General features: G+C 60.1%; 4 protein-coding genes across 4 annotated transcripts; all 4 read right to left on the bottom strand.

Moving 5' to 3' along the window:
* Nucleotides 1–616: 616 nt before the first annotated feature.
* On the bottom strand, nucleotides 617–2,479 carry LINJ.12.0920 (putative serine peptidase; the record flags this gene model as incomplete). Its single annotated transcript, XM_003392300.1, has 1 exon — nucleotides 617–2,479. The coding sequence occupies one exon, from the start codon at nucleotides 2,477–2,479 to the stop codon at nucleotides 617–619; it is 1,863 nt and encodes a 620-aa protein (XP_003392348.1).
* A 906-nt stretch (nucleotides 2,480–3,385) lies between these two features.
* Nucleotides 3,386–6,301, bottom strand: LINJ.12.0910 (conserved hypothetical protein; the record flags this gene model as incomplete). Its single annotated transcript, XM_003392299.1, has 1 exon — nucleotides 3,386–6,301. The coding sequence occupies one exon, from the start codon at nucleotides 6,299–6,301 to the stop codon at nucleotides 3,386–3,388; it is 2,916 nt and encodes a 971-aa protein (XP_003392347.1).
* A 674-nt stretch (nucleotides 6,302–6,975) lies between these two features.
* On the bottom strand, nucleotides 6,976–9,588 carry LINJ.12.0900 (conserved hypothetical protein; the record flags this gene model as incomplete). Its single annotated transcript, XM_003392298.1, has 1 exon — nucleotides 6,976–9,588. One exon carries the CDS (start codon nucleotides 9,586–9,588, stop codon nucleotides 6,976–6,978), a length of 2,613 nt encoding a protein of 870 aa, XP_003392346.1.
* Nucleotides 9,589–10,416: 828 nt separating this feature from the next.
* LINJ.12.0890 (conserved hypothetical protein) lies at nucleotides 10,417–10,728 on the bottom strand (the record flags this gene model as incomplete). Its single annotated transcript, XM_003392297.1, has 1 exon — nucleotides 10,417–10,728. One exon carries the CDS (start codon nucleotides 10,726–10,728, stop codon nucleotides 10,417–10,419), a length of 312 nt encoding a protein of 103 aa, XP_003392345.1.
* Nucleotides 10,729–11,417: the final 689 nt, after the last annotated feature.

Here is an 11,417-nt window from a genome sequence, read left to right as displayed (position 1 = left end):
ACACGTTCACATACATCCTCTTGTGTGAGCAGGGAGACTTCATCGCCACCGCAGACGCTTCTCACCTCTTGTTGAGCCGAAAGGCTGAGACCCCGGAAGATCAAGCGCCTGTCGGGGTGAAAGCAGTCTCTGGTGGAATACAGGCTTCCATCGAAGACTCGTCAGGAAAGCTAGCCAGCCAGCATCGCTTGGCGTCACTCAACTCAGTGCTATGTCACTGCAGACAGCGCAGGCCACGTCCAGGACCATGCTTAACAGCACCGCAGCGCACCGGACGCAGAAAAACAGCAGGTGCACGCGTACACCTGTTAAAGCGTCGGCACGAGACGTAGTGAGCTGGCCCCAAAACGAGGTCGCGATTGCAAGGCACTTCCGCGCAACGCCAGCCCAGATCTGTGCGCCGACACCAAAAGCCCGCTGCCGTACCGGAGAGCAGGCAGCGAGCTGCCTTGCTTCCTCGCAGAGTGTCGGTGATGGACCCTGACATACCGCGCGCTGGAGAAGCAGGCCATCCTAGGGGAGTTGATTAACCTGGTCAAGTCGAAAGATGCAAGGGTCGGCGACAGTGTTAATGATGGCACGTAAAAAAAAAAGAACGGGGCTGTCGAGCCGCCTCTTACGCACGGGACTCCACGGACGCTGTGGGGTGAGGGTGAAAGGTAGGCCGCAGGTACTGTGCTGACATTTCCTGAAAGAGAGTGTAGATTTTGGAAACCACATCGCTCTCCTCCATTGCCTGGCAGCACTCCTCCCAGCTCATGCTCTCATGCAGCACGTGCTGCCGAGCAACGGACCGACTGCGCAGCAGATAGTCGTCCCACGGTACCTCCTGAGCCAGTGCATGCATGTCTGTTCCGCGTGTGGAGGTCCACGGCCGCAGCCACTCCTTCAGCTCTTCGAACGACTCTGCGCTCATTTGAGGAGACGTGGAAGGTGAGCGCCGCAGCCGCTCATAAGCCTTGCTGGACAAATTGTCGCTAAAGCCGGCGTCCATGTCCTTTAGCAAGGCACACAGACGCTGCTTGTCGTCCTCGGTCAGAAACGCCACAGCACGCTCACACTCCAGCTGCACCGCGCTAACTGTGTCTTGCTGCACAAAGCATGGCATCGCATGCTCTTCCAGCATGTCGGGGGCGGTGTTGAGGCACCGCTTCATGCAGGACAGCAGCCCTGGCGTGACACCGATTTCCAGCACAGTTAGCAGCGCCTCAGGGGACTTTGCCGGGTACATAGCCGGTGCGTCCAGCGTCGCGTCCCGGCAGGTGGCGAAGCCGAAGCAGCGGACCTCTTTCGTTGACTGTACGCGCTCGACAGCGACGTGGACAGCGAGGGGGCTCCCCCAGCACGCCAGGCACCGATGAAGAAACACGTCCTTGGTGCACCGTTCGTGTGCCGCGTCGCCACACAAGTTCTTCCTGATGAGCGCGCAGTAAATCTGCCACGCTCGCGCGCACTCCATCGTGAAGGCGCAGACGCTTGCGGTCAGCAGGACATACAGCTGATCGAGCGGCGGTGCGCAAATGTGGAGGGACAACTTCGCCAACCAGGATGCTACGGCGTCGCTCAGCGTGGCGAACCCCATTCCGCTATCGTCGCAGAAAAGCCGCGCGTAGACGGGCGCGTTCGCCAAGAACAGCTTCGTGTGGGGCAGTAGCAGCGGCAGCAGAGCCTCCGTTACGACACGCTCTCGAAGTATCCGCACCAAAGTGGCGGAGCTGAGGTTGTTGTGGCCTTTGCCGTCCTCTCGGTACAGGTAGGTGACGCACGGTTTCGCAGCGGTGTCGCGGGCCCGCTGCAGAGTGTAGGAGTGATCGATCCTCACAGTGGTATCGTTAGTGCCGTGATGAAGCACGACCGGGCAACTCACGTCTGTGATGATGTCAATCGTTCGAAACCAGTTGTACCCTAGAAAGTTCGCGATCGACACGGCGTTCTGCGAGAACTCGTTGATGCACTCGCTAAGCGCGGTGAAGGGGCATTGGAGAATAAGTAGGCATGGCCGCTGGTGTGGTGGAAGAAAAGCAGCCAGAAATGCGGCGGGCGAGGCCCCGAGAGAGCGGCCACAGAGAATTACGCGGTTCGATGGCACCCCAAAGTAGCGGCGCAGGAAGAGGTAGGCGGAAAGCGTGTCTTGGTGAATACTTGCTTCTGTTATGGGGCTGTGGGTGAGCCCATAGCCCGAGTACTCGAACAGTAGCACGCTGATGGACGCCTCTTTGCTCACGTAGCGGAGCTCCTTGTAGGCCATGCCGATATCCACGGCATTGGGGTGGGCGTACAAGAGCACATGAGTTGCCTTGGGGTTTGCCAGCAGGTAGCCGTAGGTGAACGCACCGTTTTCGACATGTCGGTGTGGGTCGACGAGAGGGATGTGCACGAGCTTGTTGGGATGGGTGGAGGTGTCGTAGGTGGCAATTTTAGGGCGAGGGAAAATGATCGATTTAACGAAGGCGTCTAGACGGCTGGCCATGACTACCATTCTAGGGAAGGGACGCGCCGCTAACGTGCGCACCTCTGTTGGCGCGCGTGTGTGCAAACGAGCAAGTAGCGGTGCCCAAGAAGAGGGAAAGGGGGAGATGAGCGCGTGCGGGGAGGAGCGAGAGGTGGCAACAGAGCTTAGGAGCCATAAGGCCAAGCGTGATGGTGCGAATGGACAGCACTGGGAAGCGAGGAGCTGGTGCTGTGCAGGCATGAGAGAGAGGAGGTGGGCGCGCCCCGAGGATTCAGCATGTATTATCAGGGAGAGAGAAAGAGAGAGCTGCGCAGCTAAAAAAAATGAGCACCGGAAAGAGGGAAGCCCAGAAAGGCATGCGAGGAGACGGAGGCACGCAGACCCCTTCCTCCCGTGCTTGTGTGCGGCTGTGTCAGTTGGCGCTCAGTCGCACACACAGGCTACCCACGCGAGAGGCCTCAGTGGGCACGGAAACGCAACAACTTTCTCAAGACACGTTCCTTCGCGTCGATGTGGCCACTACGGGGAGAAGAGAGAAAGCAACCCATGCCGTGGCTAACCCTGATATCCAGCGCACCGGTCCTGATGGAATCCTATGCTGCGATCCCTGTTCGGCTTTAACACACCGGTGAGGAGGCCGCAGAGAGCGAGGAAGGAGAATCACATACACGAAACGCGTCAGCCAATAAACCGACATGCTGCTCATGGCAGGAGCAGCTCGCAGGGCCATAGGAGCATGGCAGCTTTGCACCCATCGCCGCCCGGTTTGCTCCTGCCACGCGCCAACTCGTTTCGCGGGTGGCCAGTCATCGGTATACAAGAGGGGCGACAGTAGAACTTTCACGTGCGTCCCTTTCTCGCCTCTCACTGGGTCCTTGCACTCCCTCTCTCACTCTTCACTAAGACGTTCATCGAAAGGGCCTGCCGCTTTCTCTACAAATCCTCGAGAGCTGCATACGCATCGTGACGGTAGTCGCGTAGAGTTGCTGAGCACACGTGCTCGTCGCATGCGCATCCATGATGCAGTACGACATTGTCGGGATACACCGCGAGCACCGTATCCGGACGCAACCTGCGCTGGCACACCGGGCACACCATCCCTTCCTCGAGCACGACTGCACGTGAGGAAAGGTGAACGCGGCTCTCCTGGCCCTGTAGTGTCCTCGCTTTCAAGATAGCACTGTACACGGCTGAAGCGCGGTACGCCGTCGTGTTGGCGCGTAGCGCGTGCAGCAGAAAACTGCTCACCTGCGCAAACGGCATTTCATCTGGCAGCATTGGCAGCACGGCGGCAGCGTCTACGCCGTCACACGTGTTCATGACCTCGAGCGCCTCCGTCACCCGCGGAGTCCCCGCAGCCGGTCTCAGCAGCGCCTCGAGAAGTGCTGTGTAGGCATCGCTGCTGCCGTCAGCATAGACGCTTCTAGCGTAGGCGGTCGCGTCATCCAGGCGTTCAGACTCGTTCAGAAACATCCTAATGGCCGCGCGGTGGCTACCCTTGCGTCGGTGCACGGCAGCCCGCTCGGGCAGACATGCGGACCGTATGTCTGCCGCATCGAAGTAGGCCTCCGCGGACTCTAGGTTCACGTGCGGTGAATTGAGCAGGAACTCGCGGAGGCGGTCGCGCAGGCGCTGACGTTCTTCCACGCTCGTGACGGTTTTCACTGGAGAGGCGAAGAGTAGCTCACCGAGCCCCCGCCAATAACGCTCATACACGGCAGGCTCCGTCACATGCGCGCGCGCATCTGCGAAAAGTTGGAAAAGGTACTCGACCACCAGCATCAGCCGCGGCGTGGTGCTGGGGTTCTCAGTGTAGGTTTGGAGCACCTGCAGCGCCGCAGTGTAGTGAGGTGCATTTGCTTCGGAGAAAAAGATGCGCACCGCAATGTCAGCCGGCACCGTGCCAAGCACCCAGGACGAGTGTTTCTCAAACAGCGAATAAAATTGAGCCAGCGGCCGACGCCGAAAAAAGCTCAGCGCGGTCATCATTGCCGTCGCGACCGTGCACATCGCCGTGCTGTCGGCGGCCGAGAGGAGATGCGCAGATGAGCGAGACGTGAGCCATTCCCGTATAGTGCATTGTGGAGCGTAGGCGTCCAGCCTCGCTGCAGAGAACGGGTGTCGCTGAAACAACTCTTTAAGCGCTCCGCTCTGTGCCTGCAGTGCCTCGGTCTCCGCATCGCGCGTGCTCGCGAGGTCGCGCAGCTGCGATGCTGCTTCCTCGTATTGGCCGTGTGCCTCCAGCAACAACGTGAGGGCCACCCACTGCCGGCGCTCGCGAAGGATAGCTGCTACGTCTGCTGCGTCGCAGGCATTCTCGCCACGCAGTAGTTCCAGCAGTGCTTCCTCCCTTTCCGTGGCACAAAAAGACATCACAAGTGCCCTGTCCACAGCTTTGAGCTGCGCTTGCACCGGCTCAGCGGGCTCACAGCCGCTCAAGAGCACCAACGCGGCCCGCTGCGACTGCAGGTACTCCACCAACGCTGGGAGCGCAGCCGCCACGACGGCGGCAGGTGCCGCGAGAGGGAGTGCGGGGCAACTCGGTGTAGCTTCGTCAGGGCGCAGGAACCCTGGAAAGAGCTGGATTGCCACGCGGGGGTCGGACTCGACGGAGCTGAGGTCGTGGAAGCAGCCGACGTAGTCCTGGTGGCGGATGAACTTGTGCAGTGCCCCGGAGATCACAATTTGTCGCAGCGTCATCGGCGCCACTTCGTGCGGGCAGAGGCGGCACAGTAGATCGGCGGCGGCAAACAGCTTTGCGGCGGCGAGGGCCTCCGCCTGGCCTGTCACTGAAGTTCGCGCGAGAAAGTAGAGGCGATGGTCAGCGTCGGCCACGACGATAGGGGAGTGAGAAAGCACATCGGGAGGCGCGGTCTTGGAGGGCATGGCGGAGTCGTAGTCGATCCAGTGGCACTGCGCCACCTTCACCACCTTTGGGAGGTCAATGGTCTGGTACAGGCAGCTCCGCGGGTAGGTAGTGGCGTCCTCCAACGTGGTGAGCAGAGGAAGACGGACCTGCAAGGCCTGGTGCGGCGCTGACGGATGGTAAGAAACGACGTACGGGTGTTCGTAGCGCATCTCCGCCGGTGGCGTTGCCCACAGCACGCGCGAGTCGCCGGGCACCTCGCTGCCGTCGTAGAGGAGTGCACGCAAGCCCGCTCCGTCGCTGGCGACGAGGACCTCCGGCACCGGTGTCATGGGCAGCACAAGCGGCGCCGCGCCAGATCGCGGTGTTGGATAGAGGGCCGCTGTGGAGGCAGTGGAGGGGTTGCAGAGCAAGTACTCCTTGCGCCCACCAAGTACGATGCTGCGCCCCATCCAGCTCAGAGTTTTGACCCCGTCGGGCAGCACGACTGTGGCACTTAGCAGAAAATCGAGATTTGTGTGCGACGCCTCGAAGAAGGTGACACGCTTGCGCTGAAGCACCGCCATGGAGACGACACCCCGGTGCTGCTTCACGTGAAACGCGACGGTGTCCTTCAGCCCTGTTATCGTTGTGACGTCTCGCAGCTGAAACCCTCTCCCAGAGGAAGCGGCATCGTCGTGGATGTGGTAGACAGTAATGACGTCGCCGACGAGCACTAGTAGGCGACGCCCACCGATGACGGTTAGCTGTCGCACGGCATGGCGCCGGCTATCCGTGATTTCCTGCAGTAGGGTCAGCGATGCGGCGCTGCCGTCACAAGCTCCGACGCGGTACGCAAGCAACTTGCTGTCACTGGTACCCACAAACACGAGCGTGCGGTATGTCGTGATGGACTCGATCTTGTGTGGGATGGGGCCCCCCAGAGAAACAACCCGATACGCTTCTATCCGCAGCGACGCGTGGCCGGCTTCCTCTGCCTGCATTCTTTTTGCGGCAGCAGTGAAGTCAAGAAATCCTCGGGTAGGGGAAAACAGCGAGGGAGAGTCCGTCACATGTGTTCACGTGCTTTCCGCAGGCGACTGCCGCGTGCTTGGATTGGCCCCCTTCAACAGAGACGACGGGAAAAAGCGGTCAAGTACTGTCAGAGGAAGCGAGCGAGAGACAAAATTGGCGAGAGAGCTCAGAAGACAAGCGGCAGCCGCGACAGCGGTAGGAGAGAGGAGATTTGTGCGTTGTCGCCACACGCGTGAGGTGGGCGCTTCGTCAACGGCCTCGCCAAACGCATTCCGTGTTCACGAGAGAGAAAGCCGTAGAGCAGCAGGTTACGTTAGCGCTGGTCATTGTGGTCGAACAGGCGCCAGAGGAGTGTGTCCCGCCGCCCCCTCCTCAGCGGCAGACCGCAAAGGAACGAAGTGAAGCCACCGCTGTCACGACAGACCGGGAGGAGGGCTCATTGGCGTGCCATGCCCATCTCCGATGCGCTCCGTTGCTGTCTTTTCCTTTGTTCTCTGACGCGGGCGTTAGCGGCAGGGAGGTGCAGCAGGTGGTAAGCGGTTTGCGCGTAACGGCTCCCGCTGACAGCCGCGGACACCTCTCCTACAAACAAAACAGCAACACAACCACAAATGCAATGAGCAAGCAGTGCAGCGCTGGCCCCTCACCACTGCTCGGACAGCGGATCGGCGTCGTCCGTGACACTCAGGGAGATGCCGTCAAAGGACAGTAGAGTCGCCGGATAAGGAGCGCCGCCGACGCCACCGATCTTCCGCAGGTGATGTTGCGTCACGGGACCGGTGGTGGTTGCCGACTGAATCGTCATTTTCGCGTGCACAGCGCGAGTGAGGGTCGAGTAGCGCTCGAGGAAAGCGCCAAACTCGGCCACACATTCCCGCATTGCGGCGTTGTGGCGCTCACTGCAGCCCTCGCTAAGCAGGCGAGGAATAGCGTCCACAAGAAGCTCGCACGCCTCGACGTGGGTAAGCGGAACGCCGAGCCCGATATCGACCACGTACGCGGCGCGTAGCTGACAGAAGAGCTCTGCGACCGAGGCACCGTCAGGGGTGCCGAGTTGCTCATATGTGAAGGTGAAGGTAAGGTAGCCGAGGGAGTTCTGCAGCCGCAAGGCGGCGACACTGTCGGTTAACAGGCTCCACATTGTATCGCCACGGTCGACAAGAGTGACGGCCGTCGCAGATGGATGGTGCGCGGCGATGGAGGACTCCACGAGTCGATGCAGTTGTGTCTGGGACGCCGAAAACGGCACCGTGACTTCGAGATGCTGATAGGCGCCGTCGGCTGCCACGCTGCCGTCCTTGCGCAAGACAAGCGGAATACGCGCAACCTGCTGCACAAAGACCGGCGCCGTGGAAGTCACCTCGTTGAGCAGCAGCAGTGAACTACTGAGGTCGGTGTAGGTGACCTCGGCATCGAGGGTCATGGTCTGCTGGCGCAAGAGCACGCTGTACCCCACCACAACGGTCGACCCCGCCGCCGCACTTGTCTCACTCTCAGGGGCTTCCTCGAGTTCATCCAGGAAGGGCGGCCAGCGATGCAAAAGCGTACCGAAGGGGAGCAGCAGCGACGGAGGGCCACGCTGCAACTTCGTGTAGAGGAACAGCAGCATCCACGGCGACGTCATGAAACTGACCGTGCTACCGTAGACACAGCTTAGCTCAACGTCGATGAGGGGTGCAGCCGAGACGGGCGACGTGATTACGTATGCCCAGTAGTTTCGCCCCAGCACCGAGTATCGCGTCGTCGCCTCCAGCTCGTTAAGCGATTCGATCTTGAGCAGGTCTACCCCGACAGCCCCTTGAGGCCCTACTACCTCGCAGAGTGCGTGAAGCAAGCGCCGCATGCACATCACACTGTTGATGTACTTCTTTGCCTCCCCGCCAAACCGCTCCATCTCTTTCCAGTCAACGCGATCCAGCAGCGCAAGAAAGGCGGGTACCATCTCGTACGGCATCTTTCCCACCTCAAAGAGCATCACCGCCTGTCGCTTGAATGTCGGGTCGTGGCTGAGGTTTGTCATCATAAGGAAGCCCGTTAGTGTCGCGTCGTAGAGGAGGGCAACACGCTTCGACGGATGAGGATCGCTAGCAGTGGGGCCGATGTCGCACCCAGCGGCGGCGTCACCATGCTCGGTGAGTCCACCCATCGAGGTCTGCAGTTGGTAGCGAGTGAAGGCAATGACACGGGCGGCCACTTCCTCTTGCCAGCTGGGGTGTACCCCGTCGAGCGTAGCGACGTCCAGCCTTGATGGCAGCGAGGGGGACTTCCACTGCAAAAGTCCCAGCCGCAGGAGAAGCTGCACGGCGCCGCACACGTCCTCCTCGTCCAGCATCAGGAGCTGCGCCAGTAGGCCGAGTGAGGTGCGATCGTCAACGGTAGAGAGCACGCGGTAGAGCAGCAGCTCCTGCGGATCATCAGACGTGCGGTTCATCACGAAGTTTCCACCCAGCGGAGGCACGACAACGTACGCGTCCGGCGAGACCTCAAAGCTCGCGAGCACGAGCCCGTTCCGGTACAGCTGCCGCAGCGCCGCCTTCGGCAGCTCGTAGGTGTAGATGGTGTCCTTTGCAAAGACAGACTGGGGCGTCTGTAGGGCGGCCAGCATCTCAGGCCGCACGGAGGCGGTGCCCTTGCTCACCAGCATCCGGTAAAGCACCACATCCTCCGGCGAGAGCCTCTGAAAGCGCTTCTTGAGCACATCTGCGGTGTAGTCGACCGTGTCGATAGACCAGAAGGGATCGACCGTGGCAGATGGCAAGAGCGCACTGGGCAGGTATTCGTTGACGTAGGTGCGGTTGACGTGCCAGCGCAGCTTACTGCGGACCTCCTTTGTGAGCTGCAAGTATTGATTTCGCCCGATGCCGAGGAGGTTGAGCGCGTCTATGGCGGTGAAGTTAGGCAAGCGGTGGTAGCTCTGCTCCTGCTTGAGTAGCTCAGCGAAGATGCCTGTGTAGTAGGACAGCGGCGTCTCCTTCGTGTAAAGGATGATACTTTTTTGATGCACGTACGGGTATAGCTGAAGCTGCTCCGCAGCGTATCGCACCATCTCTTGGTAGTAAGCCTCCTCCTTCACTGCTGCTCGCACAAACTCTGGAAGTCGATAATACGCGTGTCCGTGCAGGATAGCGTGATGGATCGTTTTGGTTTGGTAGTCGTACGGTGTCATGCGTTGCTGTAGCGACGCGGGGAGAAGATGATACGGAGCACGGCTCCGCAACGCCTCCTGCAGCTCTGCCCCATCCACGGAGGCCGCCATAAAGGAACGTACGCGGCACAGTGATTCGACCTGACACGACGCTTGGAGACGCTTGGAGGGAGAGGTGCGTAAAAGGCAGGGGACCGCCGCGCCGCCCAGTCGATGATGTGGCAAAATGGAAGCGAGAAAATGACACCGACGCTCCGGTATGCCCTGTAAGTGGATTCGGCTTCGTCTCCGGTGATTCCCGCTCGCGCGGTTCTGCACGCTCTCTCACTTTTCTTCTCTGGACGGTCTTCAAGGTGCACAGGGCACGGAAGGGAGAAGGCAAGACAAAACGCAGACGGCTAAGCACCCAGTGAGAGAGGCAGGTAAAGAACAACACACTGAGCATGCGGGTACACGCTATACGGGGAGAGGCGGACAAGAGGCAAAAGCGTATGCAGAAAGATGAGGCATGTGTACGACATGTTGGTGCTTGTCTGAAACAATGGAGGTATGCGCGTTTTGCCGCCAAGGGAAGAGGAGTCGCAAGTGAGCAGCACATGTCCAACTTGTCACCGGCAGCGGGCCTCATCGCCTTTTTTGGTGCGCAAAACGGTAGCCACCGCAAAAGCCGTAGTCCCTGCACAACACACGAGACGGCTGGCTGGCCAGCCGGGGGAAAAGGGGAAAAAAACTTCGCAGTGACCACTCTGCACTTCGGTGAGCCACACCTGCGGCATCGGTGATGCAGAGGGCGTGGTCCATTCTCTTTTATCCTTCTCTTCCATCGCTTCATCACGGACACAGATCGACACAGGGAAGGGAAAGCGCACGTGTTCACGACGAGGATAGAAGCGAAGTATCGCACTCGCTCTCCGCCCACTTCGAGGAGCCGTGAAGCGCCTATGCTAGCATGATCCACTGCGATATGCTGGCAGCACGCGACGGTGCTCTATCATGGTCCCATACCACATAGCGTGGCGCGCATGGTTCACTGAACACCTCATCGGGCATCTCGAGTTCGTCAACCTCGGCAATCTGGAGCGTGAACGTGGAAAGGGACGCCGGGGTGGGGAGTGGAGAGCAGGACGGCTTGCTTGTGGTGATTGTGGTCATGACAACGGCGTAGCCCTCCGGCAGTTGAACCTCCTCTCCCAGCAGTGCACGGCCCCGCAACGTTGCATGCCGAAGGCCATTGCCGGGATCACGTTTCATTGCAGACGAAGCTCTCGTGCACATCGGCCGTGCTCTCAAAGTCGGGTTGAATGGGCAGTGAGTGAAACAGCAGTTCCTCTGGCGCTTCTCCCCCGCATGTGGTCGACTCCGCCGTGGGCAGGGAGTTGGGCATGCGAGCAAGCGGTCAAACAAGAAAAACCCGAAGGGGAGACTCGGACGGCGGGTGAGGGAAGGGTTGGAAAACTACAACGAGGACACGCTAGGACATGGAATATCTTACTCTTCCGCTGTAGATGAAGCAGAAGATGCCGACACTACGGCGTCAGTCCAGCGTGGCAGTTACAAAAGCACACGCTTGGGCAACCAGAGCACACAGTCGGGCGCAGGGCGAAAAGATGAGGAGAGCAGTCGAGAGGAACAGAGTGCGGAGGGGGGTGACGGAGAAGTCAACCCACATTTCTAGGTTACAGTGTCCCATGACAAAAAGAGGGGTACCTCCACGAGCGCACCCCCTAAATCGCTGACGATTGGCGGCCACGCTACAGGCATGCCGGACAGGGCCCTTGTCATGAGGCGTTCGCGCAGGAGTGAGTCCATGGCCTTTGCTGTCTCGCGAATGCATCCTTGAAGAGGTCGCTAAAGGCACCGGTGGCGGGCACGAGGCGCTTTGCAACGGAGCGGCGGCGCTCCTCCACGCGCCGCTACTTCGCACTACCCCGAGGGCCGAC

The sequence above is a fragment of the Leishmania infantum genome, chromosome 12, assembly GCF_000002875.2.
Source record: "Leishmania infantum JPCM5 genome chromosome 12".
NCBI classification, from domain to species: domain Eukaryota; phylum Euglenozoa; class Kinetoplastea; order Trypanosomatida; family Trypanosomatidae; genus Leishmania; species Leishmania infantum.
The sequence above is the reverse complement of the archived record's forward strand: the minus strand, read 5'-3'. Positions and strand labels throughout refer to the sequence as shown.